The sequence below is a fragment of the Micropterus salmoides genome, unplaced genomic scaffold (genome assembly GCF_014851395.1).
Source record: "Micropterus salmoides isolate LMB-PRFRI ecotype aquatic unplaced genomic scaffold, ASM1485139v1 Ms_hic_scaffold_1, whole genome shotgun sequence".
Taxonomy (NCBI): Eukaryota; Metazoa; Chordata; class Actinopteri; order Centrarchiformes; family Centrarchidae; genus Micropterus; species Micropterus salmoides.
The window spans coordinates 2,450,570-2,476,946 of NW_024040040.1; the positions used below are offsets into that span (position 1 = coordinate 2,450,570).

The 26,377-nt window shown below is 40.5% G+C and overlaps 2 protein-coding genes and 1 pseudogene across 6 annotated transcripts in view; 2 read left to right on the forward strand and 1 right to left on the reverse strand.

The window, feature by feature from the left end:
• The window catches only part of LOC119902760 (zinc finger protein OZF-like), a 64,461-nt gene extending 47,864 nt beyond the window's left edge, over nucleotides 1-16,597 (forward strand). For 3 of the 4 annotated variants that reach the window (XM_038719278.1, XM_038719154.1, XM_038719209.1), the window contains one exon: nucleotides 13,563-16,597. In XM_038719278.1, coding sequence (XP_038575206.1) covers nucleotides 13,563-15,115 — 1,553 coding nt within the window. In that variant the 3' untranslated portion in view covers nucleotides 15,116-16,597. Of the gene's footprint in view, nucleotides 1-8,168; nucleotides 8,754-13,562 lie in introns of those variants that run through there. The other variant, XM_038719349.1, reaches the window with a different exon arrangement.
• On the forward strand, nucleotides 1-25,769 carry LOC119902296 (zinc finger protein 260-like). 2 transcript variants are annotated; one of them, XM_038718518.1, is made up of 3 exons: nucleotides 1-420; nucleotides 20,039-20,108; nucleotides 23,934-25,769. In XM_038718518.1, the coding sequence occupies exons 1-3, from the start codon at nucleotides 400-402 to the stop codon at nucleotides 25,478-25,480; spliced, it is 1,638 nt and encodes a 545-aa protein (XP_038574446.1). In that variant the 5' UTR covers nucleotides 1-399; the 3' UTR covers nucleotides 25,481-25,769. The 2 variants fall into 2 exon arrangements, with proteins under 2 accessions (XP_038574446.1, XP_038574361.1); XM_038718433.1 differs by lacking the exon at nucleotides 1-420 and having other exon boundaries at nucleotides 19,878-20,108.
• The window catches only part of LOC119887775, an 878,746-nt pseudogene that overhangs the window by 288,263 nt on the left and 564,106 nt on the right, over nucleotides 1-26,377 (reverse strand).

Here is a 26,377-nt window from a genome sequence, read left to right on the forward strand (position 1 = left end):
TCCTTCACGTTACCGTGAGATGCAGCCGGAGTTCAGCAGCAGAGCCTGCATGTGAGGATCAACGTGTTTAAGTGGACTCTGTTTAAACTTTCGGGATGTTTCACCTCAGACTCATCTCCTGTTAGCCAAGAATGCTAAAGGAAGTTAGCTTGTTAGCAGGAAGTAGCCGGAGCCGGAGCTCGGCCTCACAGTCGGAGCAGCTTCCATAGAGACCAAACTGTATTTTTCACGGAGCCCAAATGTCCAAATAGAGCTGTCTGAATAGACTCTGTGCTGTTCCCTTTATCTGAACATGTTTAACATCTGAATTATCTCCCGCTGTCCTACGAAGCTAATGCAGTTAGCTTAGCTTGCTAGCTGGAAACAGTCTGGAGGAAAAGCTGCTGTGAATCAGTAAAAATGTCTAAAGTGGAGAACGAGGAGGAACTTTGTGGACAACGCAAACTACTGGACGCTGTTTTCAAGCCTGAAGCAGGTTTGTGCACTTTACTGCTTATTCTCACTGTAAACTGCTGGAAACCAGCTGCCACTAAAAGTGAACAAGTTATGAAGCAGTCAAAAGAACTAATTTCATACAACATGTATAAGAAGGAAATCATGCAGGTAAAAATGTGAATCTGAGACATAGACATTAAATATAATATCTAAAAATAATACTCTGGTGGACCGGTGTACAGTAGGGCTGCACCTAACGATTATTTTTTGATTAGTCAATTAATCTTATTATTATTTTATTTTTTTGCGATTATTCTTAAGTGTTTTTTTAAATTAATATAACAATGAATTTATCCAAAATAAATATTAAAAAACTTGTCTCAGTAATAATTCATGACTTTATTCAGTCGTCATCCTGAAAAAGAGACACATAAAGCACATTAGAAGTTAAAATTAGCGTAATTTCCATGTCACTGTTGTGATATTAATAATAATAATAACAGATCAAATTTGTCAGATACCTGATCAGAAATATGCTGGACCTTAAATTCAGAAGGATTGCTTTGACACAACTTTATTTATAATCTATATGTCAACCCTCTCCTGATCTTGAGAATCCGTATTTTTACTGAAATACTTGTCATGAAACTTAAAATGGTTATCACATGGATTTATTTACTTACTGAGTAATCCAGCAAGTAAATAATTGTGTCTCACTTCAGGGGCCACATCTTTCAAGTACATATTATTTATCAATGCATGTCTTGTTTAGACCGCAAAGGCTGAATTGAGTGTTGTTAAATGAGATGGTCGGGTCTGCGGAGGATTTCCTTTTAGCGTCAGCGCTGCTCCTGTCACCTTGACAGCTGCAGTTGACAATTGGAAAACAGCTGTCTCAGTAGAAATGCACTCAGAAATGTTAATATACACTGTCATCTGGGATAAGTTGATATTACTTTAAAATTTTGACGAATTGGCTTTAAAAAAGAAGTGTGTAATAAAAACTTGAGTGAATTAAATTTTAATATACGAATGTGCAGCTGAAATGCAATGTTGACAGAGCAACTGTCAACTTGCCCGAGTTACATTTTTACTGGCCCCGGACCATCGGGCCATTGATTATGTCGAACCCTGATACTTGTCATTTTAGTCCCCATCTTCTTTTGTTTTGTTAGAAAAAAGCATTTCTCTCTGAGAGACTGCAGGTTTTTTTTTTTATTTAATCTAATTTATTTTTGTGGCTAATAAATAATGTAGTTTTAAACTATGTTCCTCTTGGTCGGTGTCAAGTGTTTCTTTTAACTGCGAGGTGTCCACACTTGACAAGGACCAGACTTCGGATTTCACTCAGAATAATTTATTTGAATAATTGAACAGGAGTTGAACAGTATAGGTGAAAAACCTTTAAACACAGAAATAAAAAGCATTTTGAATAAACAGGTATTTCCACAGTAAACACAAGTCAAGGTAAATATTTCAAAAACGGTAAGTATATTTAAATTCAATATTATTCTTCACATTTCACCAAACTAATTATGCATTTTAATTAATCTTTAACAAAACAATTTTGGCTTACTATTTAAGCATTCTTTTACACAAATTAGGTAGAAAACCCACACATTTTAACCATATATATCCATGCATTTGAACATAGTTTCTCCCTCTCTTCAACCATGCAGCGACAACTTTAACACACCCATATTAACACCTAAACAGAAAAGATTTAACACACATTCAAGTGAGCTTACCGATAGCCCGTCAAAATCAAAAGTCTCATTCCCCGCAGTGGATGTGTGCTGCTCATTCCGTCGTGTCAGTCCATTTCCACCAGCCAAATGACTGCGTTATATGCCCCCGCTGATTGAAGTGTGTGCGAGCTTCTGATTGCTCAATCTAATTCACCTGGTCGAGGGTGCGCCAGGGCGCGCACGCACGGTCACACGCGGCTGCCGATGCAGAGCGGGGCGGCACGCAGGTGAGACGGCATGCAAGAGGAGGCGGGCACACGGGAGACAGGCGCACCTCTGCCAGATCAGCGCGACAGTCGGTCAGACATTAACTCTCACAGAGTATCATTAGTTGACTACACAAGCGTTAGCCCCATAACATTTTAAAGGTGTGAATACAGCTCTTCCATGTAAAGTTAACTAATTAAAGGTATTACAGCCCTTTTTTTACTGGTGCACTATGACACCAATTATTTCCCATGGCTTACACCGTGCCACGGCAGTATGTTGCTGCATCAGACAACATGCAGCGCACCGCTGGGTGAGCATGCGTGCTCGCCACAGTGTAAGCTTAGTTTAATCCGTTGGCCAGCGCAGCACATGGTGGCTCACCATTGCAAAACATCCAGGTGTCAGTATAGAAAATATCAATACAAAATATAATATTGACAGATACTACTTCATTTACTTATCAAAAAATGTAAGTTTAGATGCAGGTCAAAAGCACATTCCCTAATTTCCAATCAATCAGTGGAGGTGCTTTCATGAAGACTCTCCTGGCTTCAGCCAATCGGTGTGTAGGCCTACGTAGTGGGGGCAGATGACAAGAACACTTCAAGTGGATTTTTCATCATTTTATGACATTTCTGCTCTGACAAAATGCAAACCACATGATACAATTGCAGCATCTTTTAGTTTGAATGACTTTTAAATATGTTGTACAAAATGTACATCATGTGTCCACACATTTAAGAAAGTAGTGGTTAACAGGAAGTTAGGTTTCTAAAACGTGTATGTATTTTATTATTATCCGCAGACGTCCAGCTGCTGTTGGTGAGTAAAGAAAAGGTTCACCCCGAGCAGCAGGATTGGAGCCCCAGTCTGGACCAGGAGGACCCACCAGAGACACCACACATTAAAGAGGAGTGGAGCCCCAGTCTGGACCAGGAGGACCCACCAGAGACACCACACATTAAAGAGGAGTGGAGCCCCCGTCTGGACCAGGAGGACCCACCAGAGACACCACACATTAAAGAGGAACAGGAGGAACTCTGGACCTGTCAGGAGGGAGAGCTGGAGGAGGCTGATCTCACCAAGTTCACATTCACTCCTGTCCCTGTGAAGAGTGAAGAAGACGATGAAGAGAAACCTCTGTCCTCACAGCTTCATCAAAGACTAACTGAACAGATGGAAACAGAAACTGATGGAGAGGACTGTGGAGGACCAGAACCAGCCAGAAACTCAGATCCAGATAGACATTTACAACCAGATACTGATGAAAAGACGTCAGACTCCTCTGAACCTGAGACTGATGACAGTTGTGATTGGGAGGAGACCAGGGAACCTCAGTCAGTTTCAAATCCTCTGCAAAATAACAGTGGATGTATCACTGATGAGAAACAGTGTTGCTGCCCTGAGTGTGGTAAACTCTTCAGCCAAAACTCAAATCTGAAGCGACACATGAGAATTCACACAGGTGAGAAGCCCTTCAGTTGCTCAGTTTGCAGTAAAAGATTTATGCAAAAGGTTTATCTGACACACCATATGACACTCCACACTGGGAAGAAACGATACAGCTGCAGTGTTTGTGACCGAGGATTCACTTGGCCTTATCAGCTTAAAAACCATCAGTGTGTTGGTCGTCAGTCCTCACAGCTTCATCAAAGAATAACTGAAGAGAAAACAGATGGAGAGCATTTTAAAACAGACGGTTATGTAGAGGACTGTGGAGGACCAGGACCAGCCAGGGACTCAGATCCAGATAGACATTTACAACCAGATACTGATGAAAAGAGTTCACACCCCTCTGAACCTGAGACTGATGTCAATTGTGATTGGCAGAAGACCCGGGAACCTCAGTCAGGTTCAAACCCTCTGAAAAATAACAGATATAATACTGATGAGAAATTATTCAGCTGCTCTGAGTGTGGTAAACGATTCAGCCAAAACGCATATCTGAAGAGACACGTGAGAATCCACACAGGGGAGAAGGCCTTCAGTTGTTCAATTTGCAGTAAAAAATTTTTGCAAAAGGTTTATCTGACACACCACATGGCGCGACACACGGCGCAGAAACGATACAGCTGCAGTGTTTGTGGCAGAGGATTCACTTGGCTTTATCAGCTCAAAAACCATCGGTGTGGTGGTCCTCAGTCCTCACAGCTTCATCAAAGTCTAACTGAACAGATGCAAACAGAACCTGAGACTGATGTCAGTTGTCATGGGAGGAAACCAGGAAACCTCAGTCAGGTTCAGACCCTCTGAAAAACAATGAAGTCCCTGTAAGTGTTCAGGAATGTAATTATGGGAAAACATCAAGTAGCTCCTTTGCATGTTCTACAAGCTTGAGCCCAGGGAACATCTGCAAGAAGACAATGGAATACAAACGGGAGAGAAGCCCTTCAGTTGTTCAGTTTGTGGTAAAAGATACCTCTGGAAGAGCTCCTTAACGACTCATATGAGAATTCATTCAAAAGGAAAACATTTCAGCTGCTCAGTTTGTAGAAAAAACTTTCAAGGGAGAGTAGAAGTTGTAAATCATATGAGAATCCACACAGGGCAGAAACCCTTCAGTTGCTCAATTTGTAAAAAAACGTTTCCATGGAGAGGCCGTGTTTTGATGCACATGAGAATCCACACAGGGGAGAAACCCTTCAGTTGTTCTATCTGTGGTTTAAGGGTCAACCAGAGCTCAACTTTGACCACACACTTAAGAGTTCATACAGGAGAAAAACCTTTCACATGCTCAGTTTGTAAAGCCAGTTTCAGTCGCAGAAACAATTTGTCCAGACACTTGAGAATGCATACTGGGGAGAAGCCATTTAGTTGTTCAGCTTGTGGTAAAGGATTTCTAGATAGGGGAGCTCTGAGACGACACTTGAGCATCCACACAGGGAAGAAACCCTTCACTTGTTCTGTCTGTGGTAGACAATTCACACGAAAGACACATCTAAGACGACACTCTTCTGTCCACACAGGTGAGAAACCCTTTAGCTGCTCTGTCTGTGGTAGAAGATTCGCAGAAAATTCAAGTTTGATCCGACACGTAGGGGTTCATACAGGAGAAAAACGTTTTACATGCACAGTTTGTAAAGAAAGTTTTCGTCTTAGATATACTTTATCTCAACACATGAGAATCCACACGGGGGATAAACCATTTAGTTGCAGCGTTTGTAATAAAAGGTTTACTCGGCTCGGCCATATTAAAAAGCACAAGTGTGCTGGTGAGAGCAGTGGAAGTAAATGAAGCTGCAGAGATGACCGTACACACCGTGCCTGGTCGCTCTGCGATCTCCTGTCCCTGAACGCCCCATTCTCTCTCTGATACCTACAACTGGTTGTGTCACTACTACGACCGGCGCGCTATGAACAGTTGGTGATCGTTCCCTCTGGCTGGATGAATTTTACGTGTGATCCGTGCACTACTGCAGCTGGGGGCTCTCCACAGCGCCACGCAACTTTCTAAATTCTTCAGTCTCACAGAGAAAAGAAAGAAGAAATCAGGTCGAAAGGAAATTTGCTTTATTGCTATTTATTATTGAATGTTAATACAACAGTACTGCTAAAGGAAAATACAAAAAAACCCCAATTCAATTCATATAGTTCATCGAATGAATAAATTTCAATACATTGGATATAGAATAATAGTATCTGATATTGTTGATATTAGCTTTTAGGCTTGTTAGATCAGATTGCGTGTAGTAAATAAATGTATTTGTATGTTATCCTCCCATTACTTTGCACAATAAAATAGAAACGGCCCAAATAGCATTTTCATTGAGGCAAAAGTAGTAAATTAACAACAGGTGCTGTCTTGCACTTTCGAAAGTCGTCATTCTGCGTGCACACCGCTAGTAGATCAGCTTACGTGTTAATTTGCTTGTGATATCAAGTTTGCACACGTTTTTACTCACGCAGACCTTTAGGAAATCTGGCCCTCAGAGTCTAAGGAGCCAGATATATCCCTCAGAAGTTGGTGGAGACAAACGCTGAACTAAAAGAAGAGTGAGAATTGAACTTATAGGTATGGCTGGCCGATGTGTCCAAAAATGTTATCACAATAAAAAAATCACATCATTTGATATGTATAATTATCAGGATAAATGTCAAAATTATAAAGGCAGATTTTTCCTCCTTAGTGAAAGTTAAAGAAACCAGGTGGTTAATTGTGTGGTTAAACTTTTGATGCCAAACAGTGGATCACTTAACAAATCTGTGGCAGAACATTCAAAACAATTATGATAAAATCTTTGTCAAAGAATATGATTGGTAAATATTTTTCAAGTCCCTTTTCCTCAGCAAAATATATTGAACATCTGTTATATTGTCATTGAGGAAAATTATATTGCAATAATTATCATTATTGATTTATTGCCCAGCCTTAGGTTCCACCAGCTATATGTAAGTTAGGGTGTAAAGTCGATATTAGAGGTTTAATAACTAAGAGTTAGTCTGGAACTAAACTGGTTAAACCGCAATTGCTTGGGTCAGAACATGAGTAGTTTGGCCACTTGGCTTGGTTATGACGTCCAATCACCGAAGACAGATTTCCAAACATACTGGCTACTCTGCCTACCTACTGACCCCCCCGGCTCTCTCCTCCAGAGATCCCCACAAATTTTTCACTGAAGTTGAATATTTTCAGTATATTTCTACCACCTTGCGAAATGCTGTCTGTTGGACTGCTTTCGTTTTCCAGTTTAAAATATTTCCACACTGCAGACATTTTAGCCGCGTCCTACCACAAATTGCTCTCTGTTTACGACACTTACACAGCTAAAGCAAAGCAGTTTAAAAAATGCCTTGATCGGCCCGTGTTTGTTTGATTCTGCTCACGTGGTGATGTTACTACCTCCGGGTGTTAGTGGACTGCTTGGAGCTTTTTGTTGACGAGGAAGAAGAAATAAAAAGACAATCCTACTGTTTATACTGCAGCAATTTGAACGGTCCATCCATGTTTTGTCTACAGCCTTTTGTTGCCACTGGAGAGGGAAGAAGTCGAGTTAGCAACTCCAACAGGCAGGGTCAGTTCAGTATATGTTGTTTTATTAATAATAAAACCACAACACAAAAGTCATAATTACAAGATTATTGGATGCTAAGTCATAATTTCACAGACAATATGGTCAGAAATGACAGTTGGTGTTGAACAGAAAAGGTTTCCTTAGAAGGCGGATCTATCTAGAGAAATGTTCAGACGGAGGAACCACATGTTTGGGAACAAAACCTTCTCATGTTAATATAAAAAGAAGTTTTCCAGTGACTGTATTTCTGTCAAAAGGTAACAAACATTTCAGCAATAAAGCCGTAAAGAAACCGATGAAAACCAAAAGTGTAGCACAGTTTGAAAGAGCTGTTGCCTCTACATGCACTGCTGGTGTGCTCTGTATACATCACCGTGCTGCTAACATGTATCAGCAATAATAATCCAATAATTTAATAAATAACATTCACAGGGGCCATTCTTGCTTGATGATTTAAGATAATAGTTTGTTGATCCCCAGAGGAGAGATTTGGGTGTGACAGCAGCACAAAGACAGAAATAAGGACAGATAACTTACAAAATAAACAATCAGAATAGATTAAAAATTGTCAGATTTTATTTTCCTCAGTCCAGAAGTGTTTTAATCCTTTTTCAACCACGTAAAGAACTTTGTAACTTTGTTTTAAAAAGTGCTGTATAAATAAAGACTATTATTCTTATTGGTGTCTTAATATTATTACAGTGCCCACAACTAAATATAGTTTTGTTTCCTTTATTTTCTTTATTCACTTTCATGTAGCCTGAAGTCTGGAAAGCCCTGAAGTTCCTGTCCAGTAGGTGGCGGTATGCGTCCATAGAAGAAGAAGAAACAGCAGGTGTACTTCCGGTTGCTAACATGCTAACTTTTCCTTTCGTCACCGTGAGATGCAGCCGGAGTTCAGCAGCAGAGCCTGCATGTGAGGATCAACGTGTTTAAGTGGACTCTGTTTAAACTTTCGGGATGTTTCACCTCAGACTCATCTCCTGTTAGCCAAGAATGCTAAAGGAAGTTAGCTTGTTAGCAGGAAGTAGCCGGAGCCGGAGCTCGGCCTCACAGTCGGAGCAGCTTCCATAGAGACCAAACTGTATTTTTCACGGAGCCCAAATGTCCAAATGTCCAGATAGAGCTGTCTGAATAGACTCTGTGCTGTTCCCTTTATCTGAACATGTTTAACATCTGAATTATCTCCCGGTGTCCTACGAAGCTAATGCAGTTAGCTTAGCTTGCTAGCTGGAAACAGTCTGGAGGAAAAGCTGCTGTGAATCAGTAAAAATGTCTAAATTGGAGAACGAGGAGGAACTTTGTGGACAACGCAAACTACTGGACGCTGTTTTCAAGCCTGAAGCAGGTTTGTACACTTTACTGCTTATTCTCACTGTAAACTGCCTTTACTGCAGTAAAAGTACTAATACCGCTCTGTGAAAATACTCCACTGCGAGTAAAAGTCCTGCATTCAAACCTTCCTTCAGTAAAAGTATGTGAGTATTATCAGCAACATGTACTTACAGTATGACAGTAAAAGTACTCACAGTGCAGTAAAATGTTCCTGCCAGAGTTTCTCTGTTATATCTGATGTTTCTGGATTAATATTCCTGCTGCATCAATGCTGAATTTTACTGCTGCAGCTCATTTTAACTCCTTTACATCCTGTTTGGTAGTTTAATTTACAGCAATTAGAACATAAAATTAGATGCAGATGACTTGAGAGGCTAAAATGTCTTTGATGAGTGGCTGTGAAGCTCAATGTTGGCGGCTCCGGACGTCAGCATCTTGGCAGGGCCGACTCACAAACAAGTGACTACGTCCTTAATTTTTCCGCTAAATGTAAATTAATTTAACTTTAAACCATTAAATGTAATAAAAATGTATCTAGACATAAAAGTATAACCCTAAATCATCAAATACACAGAATTACAAATGATAAGCAAAATAACAATAGTCTTCTGAGTATAAAATATCTTCCTTCAAATGTGAGTAATAAAATTATTACACCTGAGTACTTAATACTGAAAAGAACAATGGATTACAATGAAAATACCGGAACGTAATAGTGAGTCTTCATGTGTCCAACCAAAATACGACCTGATATTCCATCAGTGCATCGTAGAAATCAGAGGGCCTAGATTTCACAGCTGCCCGTGTTAGAAGTCTCCGTGGCAAAAATAAGCACTTTAGTGGATGTGCAGGGTGCGATCGCCTTACAGCCCTGCATCGCTGCCGCAGACTGAAGTCCCTGTTAGTCACATAGACACTTGGGTTGGGCCGATACAGATCGTCATCGCCTACCGCTGATGGGACTTCACAATGTTGATTTACTTCCCATGGGAATAGTAATTATTTTTAAATCTTCCTGCTTGTCTCGGACTTCTCTTTTCCTACCTGCACACCTCCACCTGGAGTCTCTTACTGCAAACACAGGGGTTGCTGTGCCTCTGCCTGTCTCTCTCCTTTTTTTCTGCATTAGCAGTATGTTTTATAGTCACACAAAAGTCTTTTTTATGAATTTTTCCTCCTGTGAATCGTGTTTGCTGTTGCTTTACGTGGTCTGGGCTTGTAATATATCCACAGTATTCGCGTAGACACGATGTTTCACTGTGGACATCGTCGGGTGTCAATTTTGTAGACGTCCAGGCTGAAAACTGCCAGACTTACGCTTTAACTCAAAGGTGATCTTGGAGTCTAAGTCCATGTTTGTGATATCCAGAAATCCTGACGCCCTCAGTGTTTGTTTACATTTACTTATTTAGCAGATGCATTTATCCAAAGCAACTTCACATGTTGTAAAAAATAATTTTATGAGCATGATCGGTAAGCTGACAGTTTATGAAATTATGCAATTTCTTGTTATTTCTGATCATTTCATAAACAAAATATATTCACAACCTGGAGGAGTAACAAGTATAAATGAGTGTATTAATAAATATAATGTTTGTATAATATAATTACAGGTTACACTGTTTTTTTTGGGTGGTCTGCCTACAGATAGTGAAATTGTAAAGATTCAACGGGTTCACTGTTCACAAATAAAACCCTTTTCTGATATTACACCTCTGTCAATGTTAGTGTATTCATTATTAGTTCAGATCATAGTATACACTTTGACAGTACATGGTTATCTTAGCCGGTAACTTGTTGTTTTAGGTAGTATTTTTTATTAATAAATGAAATAGAAAAATGTACGGGGTTATGCTGTAGATTTCAGACTGTGACTGGTGTTTCACAGAGACTGGGGTACAAAAGTGATGTCATTCAGCTGCAGTACTCTCTACAGCAGTGATTATCAAGTGGCGGCCCGCGGGCCACATCCGGAAATGCAAACGGCCACTAATGAAAGTATTGCGATATTAGTATATTTGCAGTATTAGAAACTTTGCATCTGTGGTGCAATTCCTGTGGTAAAATGCTGTATTAAGTTACTGCTAATGCAAACTGAACATTTCCTGCTACTGCAGCTTCACTTAAAAGTATCTAGTAACTTCTCACATTATTGTGGAAGACCAATTATTGCCTGAGAAGAGTTTCTTTAGCTGCCCCAGACTTCTGTGACATGTAGTAGACCTATTTATACCTGCATTTTTTGCTACCATCGGTAACTACAGGTGTCACATGCACAATAATGTTGCATAATAGCAGACTGTATAAAAACGGTTGATTTAATATTTCCAGTGAACAGCCTCCTTGGCATAAGTCTGAGGGCATTTTCTAATTAAGTAGGATAGATATCATTATGGATTTACCATATTTTTAAGAGTCTGTTCACAGTGATATAGGCAAATATAAAACTGATAAAGCTAATAAATTTTTCTGAAATGGAAAATTTTAAAACACTAGTACACTAATTAAGCCTCGTGGCGTCTGCTTAGACAGATTCTGGCCCTTGAAGAAAAGTAGTTGAGGACCCTAGCTCTACAGTATAACAGTATGTATTTAACTTAGGAAGGGAGAAATGTGTCAACATTTAGAAAAGACAAGGTTACTAAGGACGTTTTGCCTAGGGCTTCAAACTAGCTTTTTCACCACCTTCCTAAAACTCAGTAAGGGGGAGCTCTAACATCGTTCAACAGCAGCCACACTGACGAGGCGTCGTGAGTCCAGGTGCAGGATAATCTCTAAATTCCAGATATTGGCTTGATTAATGGGCCAAGCAATTGATTGGGCTAAAAGTTCTGTATAATGGGAATAGTCAAGTAAAGAATAACTACCTGGAAACCAGCTGCTATCCTCTAACTTGCAAAACTAGTTGCCATCAGAAGTTCTTTATTGTCATATGCACAACTATTACAGCGAAGCAGTCAATTGCAATTAAAATTTTTAGTTCTGGGCTCCCTCAATCAATACCCATATAGCATGTCTTATCATACAGGTAAAAAGGAGAAATCTAAGAAATAAAATCCTATAATATATCTAAAAGCTCTGTCACTGCCTTACTAGGCAGTGATGCAGCTAGTCAGGGTAATCTTATTGTGCATTCAGACCAAACGCAAATTTAATCCTGGCTGGGGTTTTATCGCTGGACAACTAAGCTAATAAGCGAATAAACACAAGTCGTGATTACTACAGCTGTATGAACACAAAGTAAACCTTTTGCTGTGATTTAATTGCAATAAATGGATCAAACTGATGCTGAAATAACTACAATATGAGACAGAAGCGCCCCCTTCACACTGCCTGACAGGAAATCGCAGTGGAACTTGACACTCGCCACTTCCACTCTGTCATGGAGTGAACCCTGGTCAGAGTCATCCTCACAGCCAAATCGAGCTCCTTAACCTGCGAAGGGTATAAATACTGCAGCCATCTTTAGGACAAACTACCCTCTCCCCCCTGTGTAAATAGGATCTGACTACCACTGCACTGGCTGCTATAATATGTGTATCAAATAAACAACACTTGTATTAAGATTCAGGATTGAAGTGTTTTTTGTTTGCATTTTTGTTTGTTCATGAACCAAATTACTTTGGTTAGATTTCAAATATTTCTTTACGACTATGACTTCAGCTATTTATGAAAAAGAGACATTATAGTCTTTTATGAAAAGATTAATATTCATAGATTTTGAACCTCGCTATCTTATATGAAAAATATTACATTCACAAATACAAATGGTCTAAAAACAAACCACATTCAACATTTCAAAATAGAAATCTAATATTGAAGCATTATATAGTTTGAAGAATTTAAAACAGTTAAAATATAAAGACGTAACTATTTTTCTCTAATGTCTTTGTTGCTTGTTACGTGATTCCAATGTATCTCTAGTTGTGCCATGTTCTATTATTCTGTCCTTTAATGTAGGCTATTTTGTTTTGGGAAGATTCTCGTATGAGATGAGTACGATTCAATAAAAACAACAGTTGTATTGTCTATCAGACAAGAGCATTTTTTATTAAACACAATTTAACCTTCGGGCTGCGTTGTTTGCCTGTGAATGGTGCTGTAGAAATGTTAGTGTAGTTCGAAAATTTAAAAATCCTATCCGAAGTCACACGGAACTCAAATTTGAAAGAAAGGTCCCCCATCGTGCAGCAAAGGGTGTTACACACCTTCAACAAGCCGGCATTGGTGCTCACTCAGTATTGGACGGTTTAGTAACCCACTACCGCTCCGCCCTCATTGGTTTCGGATGGCACTTAATGTGGCGGACCCTCCACAGGAACACACAAACAGAGTGGAAGTAGTTAGGGGGAGGGAGTAGCAAGTACTTTTGGAAAGGCCTTAGTGTGCACCTGTAGAAGGTGCACAGTATTGTGGAGTCCATGTTAAGCCTCCTCAGCCTGCCGAGAAGGATGAGTCACTGGCTTTGTGATGGTGTTGGTGTGGTGAGTCCAGGTCCTCAAAGATGTGGACCCAGAGAAAACTGAAGCTGCTGGCTCTCTCCACCGTAGTCCTGTTTTTGTTGTCCTCTTCCCTGTTCTTCCTGTAGTCCACAATCAGATGCCTCGTTTTGTTTTCTGTGCTTTACATTAAAGACATTGAAATTGTTGGTATAGGCTGCTGAAGTGACAAGTATGCCATTGTTTCTTACTTACTTATGATTTACTTATATGATGTACAAAATGTGCATAATTTCTCCAAACGAACAGTAGAAAGTAGTGGCGTCAGTGGTTTAAATGTTAACAGATAATTTTCAAAAATGTGTTTTTATTTTTCTCCACAGACGTTCAGCTGCTGTTGGTGAGTAAAGAAGTTCCCCCTGAGCAGCACGAGTGGAGCCCCAGTCGGGACCAGGAGGACCCACCTGAGCCACCACATATTAAAGAAGGGAGGAGCCCCAGTCTGGATCAGGAGGACCCACCTCAGCCACCACACATTAAAGAGGAGAGGAGCCCCAGTCTAGACCAGAAGGATCCACCAGAAACACCACTCATTAAAGAGGAGAGGAGCCCAAGTCTGGACCAGGAGGACCCACCAGATCCCCCACGCATTAAAGAGGAGTGGAGCCCCAGTCTGGACCAGGAGGACCCACCAGAACCCCCACACATTAAAGAGGAACAGGAGGAACTCTGGACCAGTCAGGAGGGAGAGCAGCTTCAAGGGCTGGAGGAGGCTGATATCATCAAGTTCACATTCACTCCTGTCCCTGTGAAGAGTGAAGAAGATGAAGAAGAGAAACCTCAGTCCTCTCAGCTTCTTCAAGGATTAACTAAACAGATGAAAACAGAAGCTGACGGCGAGGACTGTGGAGGACCAGATCCAGGTATACATTTACGAGATACTGATGACAAGACATCACACCCCTCTGAACCTGAGACTGATGACAGCTGTGATTGGGAGGAGACCTGGAAATGTCAGTCAGGTTCAAACCCTCTGCAAAACAATGAAGTACCTGTAAGTGATGTTAAATGTAATACTGGAAAAACATCAAGGAGCTCCTCTGAATGTGCTACAAGCCTTGGGGACATAGAACATCTGCAAGAAAAATATGGACTCCAAAGAGGAGAGAAACCTTTTAGTTGCTCAATTTGTGGTAAAGGATACCAGGGGAAGAAGTCCTTAAGGAATCATACGAGACTTCATTCAGAAGGAAAACGTTTCAGCTGCTCAGTTTGTAAGAAAACTTTTCAATGGAGAGGAGATGTTGTGAACCATATGAGAGTCCATACAGGGGAAAAACCTTTCAGTTGTTCTTTCTGTGGTAAAGCATTCACACACAGCACAATTTTGACCAAACACTTAAGAATTCATACAGGAGAAAAACCTTTCATATGCTCAGTTTGTAAAGCAAGTTTCGGTCGCAGATGTGATTTGGTCCAACACATGAGAATGCATACAGGCGAGAAACCGTTCAGTTGTTCAGTGTGTGGTACAAAATTTGCACGAAAGGAACTTCTCAGAGAACACATTAGAATCCACACAGGGGAAAAACCATTTGGTTGTTCTGTTTGTGGCAAAAGATTCACACAAAGGTCATGTCTGACCACACATATAAGAGTTCATACAGGAGAAAAACCTTTCACATGCTCAGTTTGTAAAACAAGTTTCAGTCGCAGAAACAATTTGTCCAATCACATGAGAATCCATACAGGGGAAAAACCATTTAGTTGTTCTGTGTGTCGTAAAACATTTGGAGAAAAGGGACATCTGAGGCAACACATGAGAATCCACACCAGGGAGAAACCATTTAGTTGCAGCGTTTGTGATAAAAGATTCACTCAGCTTGCTCATCTCAAAAAGCACAAGTGTGCTGGTGAGAGCAGTGGAAGTAAATGAAGCTGCAGAGATGATTGTAGAGTCGATTCCTTCCAGCAGGGTTTGAAGTACTGAGGGCAAGACTCGCACTGATTAGTTCCAAACTGTGACATATGGGATTAGTTTCCTATATTTATTTCTTATATGAAGAGCTTGCTATTTCAATGGGCGCATCACTTATTGATATCACATTCGGATTTTGTAATGCTTTCCCTGAAAACCCTGCTCTTGCATTCAATACAGTTAAAAAATGTACGATACCAGTACCAAAGCCAGTACACTTAGAAAGATACTGATACTAATAGAGTACTTCCTTCAATACCTTAGGTAAAATGCCACCGGATGAAGCCATAATACTTAATGGTATTATTATTAATATTTTTTTTAAAGTCTTAAATTTGAGAATCTAAAAATAAGGCCTTAAAAGTATTAAATTTCATTTACAAAGTGTTAAATTTTGTTTGCAGAGGTCTGAATTTTTTTTCTTGTCCTTTCGTAGGATTACATAAATGCCGTAACATCATAAGTAATTATTTCATATATTGTGTGTGTGACTTCACAATTTACTCTGTTTGGTGTAACTTATTATACGGCAGTACAGGTAACATTATTGTTTACATCAGTGTTCAGCTTTACGCACTGTGTTTGCGCCGCACAAGCTCTGGCATCCAAGCTCTGGCGCTAATTGTCAGTTCGTCAGGAAAGAAAACAAAACGTTGCTGACGTGCTACTAACAAGCTAACGCTAGCTCGTAGACTCAGACCAGAGATACGGACAATTTGGCGGAGGTTAGCACAACAAGCGGGTTGGTGTGCAAGTAAGTTACACTATGGCGAGCGCTGAAAAAACAGCTGAGCTGAAAGACACACTGCAGGTTCCTGCATGTGCTGAACGAGTAAAAAACTAACCGGAGCCCAACTCCTTGTCCCCGCTGCTTTATAAAACTTTATTTCAAGCAGCCTTTAGATGCAAAAACAGACCAGGATGAATTATAACTAAAGCAATTGGCATTTACATTGTCCTGTTAGATTACATAAGAAAGTGAGTATTATTATAATAAAATGTTTTATAAAATTCAGGTAACTTCGTATATAATAATTTTTTTTTAAAGAGTCTCCATTATACGGCAGTGATGTTGGCATTAAATATCATCCTAGGTGGAATTAAAAAGGTCTTAAATTTTACTTCTGGTGGTGCCCTGTGTTATGGACAAGCAAGGTGATCTATTTTATTTTTTCTTGTTTGAAATAACTGTTATATAAGAATAATAGAATATTGTATCACATCACTCCTCATCCTAATTAGGTCATCCTCACGGGTAGTTTCGTCAGAGGATAGACGACGGCTTGGGAGTTTTTTGTATTTAAATGAGAGAGGAGGAGTGAAATAGTTGAGTGAAGACTGTGAAGCTGTGGAAAACAACGTTGTTTGATGTGTTTGTGAAAAGTAAACAACTGAGAATAATTTTGGTAACTTTGGAACAATAAATCTTGAAGAACTGAATTGACAGATCCCTACATTTTTCTTTGGTAGCGTGTCGCAAACCTCCAAATAAACGACGTAAGAAGTGGAAAATGAGTAAGGAGTCAGCTTAAACAAGTCACTAAACTGCACTAAATAGTAAAGGAGAAGAAAGCCTGCACACCAACCACATCTGTGATGAGCAGCCGGAGTAAGTTACACTAGTGCTGAGTAAAATCAGCCGATTGCTGCTGCACCACAGAAGCGATGAATTGATATTGATGAAACAGAAAACGGAAAGCCATAGATGTGGTGACGAACAACAATGACAAACGTGCCTGAGAGCGCAGCTGATGCTGAGGCTTTCAAGCGCATAAAGGCACATAAGCAAGAAAAAAAAAAAAAAAGAGGCTTGCGGTGTTGGCTGGAGGAGTTGGGGAAAGAAAGCAAACTTGATGCTGCCGCAGAGCGTTAGCCCTGATGTGTGTCTGTCAGGCGACATGCAGAGAGTGGTGGGCGTCCCGCTGGCTCTGGCTGAGAGGATCAGCGTCCTCTGGCCGTCTCAAGAAATACTCCTCTACGGAAACAACAGCAAGTCTGACACTTAGGTGACACCAACACTGATCCAGCATCAGATTCTGTTGTTCGGACAAACAACATGAAAAAAGTGACTCAAAAAGACAAAATCCAGTTATGTTCTCATATTTAAATGAATCACAACATCCGGTCATCAAGTACAAAATGCATACAGCATATTTAAAAGTAAACCGTGAGAATTATCAGATCGAAGCTGATGTAGGATCTAATGTCCTACAGGTTTACAGCACCAGTTCTCAGGTGCTACTTTCTGGAAGGGGCTCAGACAGAACACCATCTACAAACCTAACGCCCCCCCTTCATTACCGATTACAGTGAGTTCTACTGTCCCTTTTAAAAACAAATGGACAGTTCTGACACCCAAATGGACAGTTCTGACACCATCCCCCATCAACCTGCTCCCATCCACCAGCTTCACCTCAACAGGGCCCTGGGCCTCCACATCCACCCTGAAGCACCGTGCTGATCAGCTGTTCACAGAATTATTCAACACCTCACTGGAGACATGCCTTGTGCCAGCCTGCTTCACATCCTCCTCCTCCCTGTCCCCAAAATAACCCAGTTCAACAGGACTAATTCGCCCTGAACTCTCTGGTAATGAAGTAATTTGAATGCCTCGTGTTGTCCCACATCAAAACCACTCCAGGACCCCCTGCAGTCTCCCACAGAGTCAGAGCCTACAGGTTGAACAACAGGTTCAACAGTGGAGATGGTCGTGGTTTTGCAGGATACAGTGCAGCCACGTGTTGACTGTATCATCCACTGATGTGTCTGCACGCTTATCCCAAAGACCAAAGCTCATCTCACTTTACTTTTAGTATTTCACATCTAAATGTTCTGCACAATTTCATCCTACTGTTGCACAGCTGAGTTAAACTGCAGATTTATTGTAACACAATGATTATTATAGACCAAACGATACTATAAGTAGTTCCAAAGAGATAACGACTTCCTTTCCCACTATAACGTTAAATATAATCATTTCATAATTTCAGTTTTGCTCTGTCGCAGTACGTCTTCAAACTGGTTGCAGCTCCTGCTGACAGATCACACCGAGCTGCTTTTGTTACTGCTGGTTTGAGGTCTGTAAATCAGAGCTTGGTGCTCCGGCTTCATTAGTCTTCATTTTCTCATTGTCAACAGTGTGTCTCCATCACTCAATTAGGCGCTGGATTTTTTTGTACAGTTACATTTATTCACTTAGCTTTTTTTAATAGAAACAAAATATGATGTGCAAAACATTGAAACCTCATTTTTAATTGTAAGTAGCAGAAAGGCAAATGATCAAATGTTGAAACTGAGCAATTTGAGTGTTTTTGGGAAATGGTGTGTCCATTTTAAATTTGATGTCAGCAACAACATCCGGCCCTGCAGGTTTGTTCTGGTCTGGTCTGTGGGTGGGGGAGGCAAAGGGCCATGTTTCCTGGTGAGGTGTCGGTGTGACTGTATTGAAGTCTATTGTGAGGGAAACGTTGGTCCTAATCACTGAGGAGGGAGGAAGAATGTGGGTGGCGAGCGAGCGTCCTATAGGCCCATTGAACGTATTGAAGGAGTCTGTCTGTAGACCTCTCTCAGCCTGATTCCCCTTCACCTTGAACCCTTTGATGATCTTCACATTGTTCCGCCTCCCTTTCAGCTCCCTCTGCTCACCCCTCAGTGGTTCTCTGTCTCCGTCCCTGAAGGTTAAGTAGCTCCTCGATCCAGGGCTCGTTGTTGGGGGAGCGTCGCACTGACCTGGTGGGTCCGTCATGGCGTTGATATTCTCTCCATCGGGCTGACAGAGTATGTCCCAGTCTGTGGCCTCATCAGAGTCTCTGTGTCCAGCTCATGGACACACCTTGCTCTTGAACAAACTTACACATCGTAAGTGTGAGTGAGAAATAGGTGTGATATGATCTGCAGAGAGGGGGGAGGCGAAGCTGAATGCATTCCTCACATTTGCATTCAGTAAAACATTTGGACGCGAAGCAGAGAGTAGTGTGATTAAATTCTTTAGAGATCACACTGAAAGCATCTGGCAGTTGAACACATAACCCTACATTCCCTATACTGCCAGTTTGTCCTTGGCAGCATCGCAAGCTTGTCCATCTTATTCACCAGGGACCTCACAGTCTCCATCGATGGGAGAAAAGGTTCATTATTCCACCGCCTCGCTCCCGGTATGATGCCAGACTTTCCTCCCAGGTATCCCCTCTTCAGAGCCCCTCCGCTCTGGAAGTCCCTCAGACGTGTTTCAGTCCTGTTTCATTCCTCTAAAGTACTTTGTAACTTTGTTTTAAAACGTTCTATCTTAATAAAATGTATTATTATCATCATCATTATCATTGTTGTTATTACAGTAACCACAGCTAGTGTTGTACTTGAATACTGCAATACCGTCTCAAGCAAAGGGACATGGTTGTGAGATTAGTAACAGCAAGTTAAGAAGTATATGTGAATGAGTAATATGATGCAGTCAGATGTAACAGTGTACGACAGAAATTTAGATAGTTAAATTATTTAAATATACTTAGAGTTGTCTGCATTTATCTTAATATATAAAGTCTATGGTATTAATACATTTAGCTGCTTTTGTACTTTTTACTTGTGTTTTTTCTATATTTACTTCAGTAAAGGATCTGTGTATTTCTACCATTGTTGGTTCTTAACAAAGAGCCTGTAAATAAAATACTTTTATTTTGAAAAACGGCAAAGACGGAAGTCACCGTGAGAAACAGCGGAAAGACATCAGAGTGAGCTGCGTGTCTGTAACGGAGTGTGTCTGGAGGAAAAGCTGCTGTAAACATGTCTAAAGTCCAAACGCTGAGAGCTTTTGTCCAGCAGCGACTAAGTGCGGCTGCTGAAGAGATATTTGAGCTGTTTGAAAGAACGATAGCAGAGTACGAGGAGGAACTTTGTGGACAACGCAAACTACTGGACGCTGTTTTCAAGCCTGAAGTCCGGTTACACAGAGCAGGTTTGTACACTTTACTGCTTATTCTCACTGGAAACTGCCTTTACTGCAGTAAAAGTACTAATACCACTCTGTGAAAATACTCCACTGCCAGTAAAAGTCCTGCATTCAAACCTTCCTTCAGTAAAAGTATGTGAGTATTATCAGCAACATGTACTTACAGTATGACAGTAAAAGTACTCACAGTGCAGCAAAATGTTCCTGTAAAGCTGCGTTCACACCGAAAGCGAATTTAATATTCGCCTCGCTTTACTCGCTTGAGTTGTTGTCCGCTGGACATTTTGAGTGTTCACAGCCCGCTGATACTACAGCTATAGGAACACAAAGTAAACACTTGGCTGTGATTTAATTGCAATAAACAGATCAAACTGATGCCGAAATAACTATAATATGATTCCGTTTTGTGAGATATATGAATTCATACTTTGTCAGGTCTGTCAGCAAGGCAGTAAGACGACAACTTTTAAAATACATGTTTTCTGAATGGAGTTCGGCTCGATCAGGGCTATGCTATGCTAACCTGTTCACCGACAGCTGGAATAAAGTTAGTCCAAGAACGACTAGCAAGAATGTTCTCCCAAAGAACAAAAGTTCGTTCTTTGCATTGTTGGTTTTGAGAAACACCCATAGTGATGCTTAAACAGCTTTTAAAGGTAAAAAATGGACCGCAGATTCAGATGGATTGCTGAGACACAGGTTCATTTAAACAGAGTACATACGGCCAAAAATGTTACCACGATATAGATTTCATATCATTCAATATCGATAATCATCACATTGAATGTCATTTCTTTCAAGTTTAAAGGCTCATTTTTGCTCCTGAGTAAACTTTTCTTTGTGGTCAGAATGTGACAAACACTTGATTAGTAAATCTTTTTTCAGTCCCTTTTCCTCAACAAAATAAATGTTTTTATAGAAAAATTAAAGGCATGATCCAATGAATTAAACCTTCTTCTTCTCCTCTGACATCAACAATGCATTTTCGTCCACACAGCTGCCGCTCACCAGATATTTTCTTTTTTTCGTACCATTCTCTGTAAACCATAGACATTTGTTTGTTTGTTGTGCGTGAAAATCCCAGCAGATCAGAGTTTCTGAAATACTCAGACCAGCCCGTCTGGCACCAACAACCATGCCATGATCAAAATCACTTAAATCCCCTTTCTTCCCCTTTCTGATGCTCAGTTTGAAATTCAGTAAGTTGTCTTGACCACATCTACATGCCTAAACACGCATTGAGTTGCTCCCAAGTGACTGGCTGATTATGTAGTTGTGTTTACAAGCAATAGAGCGGGTGTACCTAATAAAGTGGCCGCTGAGCGGCCCTAAATATTGTTTTATTTTATATGTTACGGTATTTTACTTTATTAGGCTATCTGTAAAGATCTGTGTGTGTAGCGTGAATGACCAGTCTAATGACGTCATGACCAGTCTAAAATCATCAAGTAGCCTAGGATGGGTATTTTTTCTCAGGTTATCAGAGTAGAAGATTTCCAGATAGCAGGGATGTGGTGAAGTGAGGCCTGGACGACATGGTGGAGGACGTCACTAAACTGGTCAGGACAGTATCACAACATGCACCCAAAAATGTGATAAATCTCAATTTTAGGAGGTTTCCTGTTTGATTCCACATTTTTCTTAAACATTGTTTTATCTGTTTCATCTCATTGCTCACTTCTTTGGTCACTTATTTTTTCCCTGGTTATTTCTTGTATAACCATGCCTTTCTTCTTGTTTTTAAGGTCTGGTATTTCATTCACATTTGGCCCTTCAAATTGATCTGTGCGAACTGTAAAAGTAATTGATAAGCACAATGTGCAAGTATTACAACTACCGTAATATTCCTCCTCTAATTGCTCAACAGTCAGACTGGCCTTTGGGACACCATGCCAGTTGCTCTGTAGGGCACTTGAGCAAGAGAGAGAGAGAGACTACAAGCAGATAACAAAGTTATAAAAAAGATGTAAAGACATATGTGTTCATCCCACATTGATTGTGCACCAGCATACAACCTCCTCCTCAAGATCCTCAATACTGTTGAGATTCTGAAGCTGTAAGAGAAACCGGATAAGATGGCAAAGGTTTGACAAAATAATAAATATATAAAAATTTGTACAAAAACAAAACACTTTTTGAATAATAATCCTTGCAAGTTTTTACTGGCTATCTGTAACGCTAGAATAAGCTGTTTCCCCACACATAGACTTGACTTGGACGGACTGCCATGGTAGAAAGAAATTGTTTTCCATTAAAGGAAAGTGACAGAAATGTCTGTATGATGTCAGTTATAGTCTTAAGAAATTGAAATTGAGAGATTGTGAGATTTTTAATACAATGAGAAACTACATTTAGTCTACACATCAGGGCTGTCCGCTATTCAATTTGATTACAGTAAGTAAGTAAGATGAAAGTTTGATTTCCAACACATAATTGCAAATCCAAATGTTTGACTATAATTATCTTTGAGGCAATGAAATCGTCATGTCTGTCTGTTCGTCACCACAATATCTCACAATGTTCTGAGCCTTATTGCCGAATTAACCAAAAGTGACAGCCTTAAACACTGATACAGTATGTGCCTTGTAAAATCAATTAGGATATTGTAAATCCTCACCTTGTGCTGTTTTTAGAACTGAAAACTCAAAAACAATTTTTGGCAAAACTCTTCTCAGATGTGGACCATAGTTAGGTGGTAAGAGTAAGTATTTCACTCTTTGCAAAGATGAGGCAGTGCAGTTTGGGGGGGAAATGTTTTCTTCCCGAGTCCCACACTTTAAAACTCTATTTCCTTGTTCATTTTTAATTTTCAAAATACTACACAATTGATTATCGTTGTGGTACAGGCTGCTTGCACTGCCAACAGAACAACAACACAGTGGACAAACTTGTGGGCAGACTAACATGGGCCTGCACTTTGATCCTCTCAGTTTGAGTGCTGGAATGGTACGTTTTCAGGTTATTGAGATGAGTGAGTGAGATTTAGTGTGTTTATTGTCTTGGTTGGCACTGACGAACAGCATTCTGCAGACCGTTTTAATCTGTACTTCATTGCTTTGGAGAGATCCAAACCCCTCTCTTATGACTGATGTAATGTTACCTTTTTCTGACAGAAATTTCCAAAGGACATCCACTTTCAGAAGCTCTAACAATGCTGTAGGAAGTATATGTGTCTGCTGTGTGATAGGCTGTAAGATCTCTTCATGTCGAGTAAAGAATGTCCAAACCTAGTGATCATTTGATCACCATCCGTTATCAAGAAACTTTTATCAACCGGCGGTGCTTCTAATTATGTTTTACAAAGTGCATCATTTCTCCACACATTTACGTGGTTTAAATTCAATTCAATTCAGTTTTATTTATATAGCGCCAAATCACAACAACAGTTATCTCACAGCGCTACACAATATGCACACAGAGGTACAGACAGTGAAGTCGATGTTGCTATAGACTAAATGAAAAATGGTAGAGGTATTTATAATAGTGTTAATGGTAACAATCGCAATGTTAATGATTATAATAACAATAGGACTAGTAACAATAGTCGTTGCAGCAGAGGGTGTCGAGCAGGAACACGGGGGCAGCAGGTGACCCGCAACCACAGATCCAGACTCCACAGCTCCAGAGCCAGAAAACCTGCAGGAAGTGATAGGAGAGAGACGAGAAAGCACAAGACTATGGGAAACATCATGGGAAATCTCCCGGCAGTCTAGGCCTATAGCAGCATAACTAAGGGATGGTTCAGGACTACCTGAGCCAGCCCTAACTATAAGCTTTATCAAAGAGGAAAGTCTTAAGCCTACTCTAAATGTGTTTTATTATTCTCCACAGACGTCCAGCTGCTGTTGGCGAGTAAAGTACAGTTTCCCCTTGAGCAGCAGAATTGGACTCCCAGTCTGGACCAAGAGGACCCACAAGAGCCCCCACACATTAAAGAGGAGTGGACTCCCAGTCTGGACCAGGAGGACCCACTAGAGCCCCCACACATTAAAGAACAACATGAACTCTGGACCAGTCAGGAGAGGGAGAAGCTTCCAGAGAAAACTCAGTCCTCACAGCTTCATCAAAGACTAACTGAACAGATGGAAACAGAAGCTGATGGAGAGGACAGTGGAGGACCAGAACCAGCCAGGAACTCAGATCCAGGTAGGCTTTTACAACCAGATACTTCAGACTCCTCTGAACCTGAGACTGATGACAGTTGTGATTGGGAGGTGACAAGGGAACCTCAGTCAGGTTCAAACCGTCTACAAAATAATGGAATACCTGCAAGTCTGGACCAGGAGGGCCCTCCTGAGCGCCTTCGTTTTGAAGAACAGGAGGAACTCTGCACCAGTCAGGAGAGGGACAAGCTTCTAGGGCTGGAAGAGGCTGATATCACCAAGTTTACATTCACTCCTGTCCCTGTGAAGAGTGGGGATGATGAAGAGAAACCTCAGTCTTCACAGCTTCATAAACAGATGGAAACAGAAGCTGATGGAGAGGACTGTGGAGGACCAGAACCAGCCAGGAACTCCGACCCAGATAGACATTTCCAACCAGATACTGATGACAAGAAGTCAGACTCCCCTGAACCTGATTCAGATGACAGTTGTGATTGGGAGGAGACCAGGGAACCTCAGTCAGGTTCAAACCCTCTGCAAAACAATGAAGTATCTGAACGTCATCAGGAATGTAATACTGGAGAAACATCAAGTAGCACCTCTGAATGTGCAACAAGCTTTGGCGACAAGAGACAGCTGCAGGAAGACAAAGGTCTCAATAGACAACCAGGAGAGAAACCATTTAGTTGTTCCGTTTGTGGTAAAAGATACATCTGGAAGGTCTCCTTAACAAAGCATAGGAGAATTCATTCAGAAGGAAAACGTTTCAGCTGCTCAGTTTGTAAAAAAGGTTGCAGTGACAAAAGCGAATTGTCCATACACATGAGAACTCACACTGGGGAGAAACCCTTCATTTGTTCTGAATGCGGGAAAAGATTTGGACGAAAGCATAGTCTGGATCAACACTTGATGGTCCACACAGGGGAGAAACCTTTCAGTTGTTCTGTTTGTGGTAGAAGATTTGCACAGAGAATACAATTGACCTTACACTTGAGAGTTCATACAGGAGAAAAACCTTACACATGCTCAGTTTGTAAAAAAAGTTTCAGTCAAGCTAGTGCTTTGTCTGTACACCTAAGAATCCACACAGGGGAGAAACCATTTAGTTGCAAAGTTTGTGGTAAAACATTTGTAACACAGGGACAATGGGATCAACACATGAGAAGCCACACTGGGGAGAAACCATTTAGGTGCAAAGTTTGTAATAAAACATTCTCTCAGTACGGTCATGTCAAAAACCACAAGTGTGCTGGTGAGAGCAGAGGAACTAAATGAAGCTGCAGAGATGCTCGTTGAGCTGATTCCTTCCAGCAGGACTGAAGTACTGAGGACAAGACTTTGCTCAACTCTGATCAGTTCACTGTGACACAGACTCCAAAATAAGTCGTGCTTCATCTTTTCAGCTATGAAGCCATGTGATCATTTTAATTCAGTTTTTAGTTGTGTCTACATTATTTTGTGGTTTTTATGGAACTCCACTTTTTGGTATTCATTAATTTAATAGTATTTTATGTCACCTGTACAGCACTGTGTTGTGATAAATGTGATTTATAAATGAAATGACTTGACTCCAATCCCAACAACACCATTTATTCAGACTCTCTCCAACCAGCAGAAGCAGTTTCTATACGAGCAAATCTGTAAAAGGTCAGTAAGAACAATGTTAAACCCTCATTTCAGCTTTTTTAATGATTAGATACAAGTAATCTGGAAGAAATAAGTTTAGGATGATAACTTAACTTAACAAACAGCTTTCTCTGATCATTCCAGTCTGTAAAAATTAATTTTAATCATAAATCTTGAATATTTGACTTGTTTTGGGTGGTTTTTAAAATCAAGTGTTTTTATTTTTCAGTTATCTATGAGGTGAATCAATTTGATGTTTAATGCTTTAATAATAGTGTTGAAATGCGTTCAGACTGCAGGCCAATGTTACCCAAATCAGATTTATTTGCTCATGTGACTCAGATCTGATCTTTTTATGACCGTGTGAACAGGCCAAGTCACATGGAATCTGATCTTTTATGAGAGAGAGAGAGAGAGTGAATTCAAGGCGTTCCTTTTTTATTGTGAATTGGGGTGGTGATGGCGCATAGATAAGATGCTTGCCTTTGGTGTGGGAGACCTGGGTTCAATTCCCACTGTGATACATCCACCATTGTGTCCCTGAGC

Excerpts from the sequence above, each read along its gene's own strand:
- LOC119902296 (XM_038718433.1), top strand. The coding sequence starts at position 19,937 with ATGTCTAAAGTCCAAACGCTGAGAGCTTTTGTCCAGCAGCGACTAAGT. Across the intron at positions 20,109-23,933 it reads AGTCCGGTTACACAGAGCAG|ACGTCCAGCTGCTGTTGGCG; the intron begins GTTTGTACACTT and ends TATTCTCCACAG.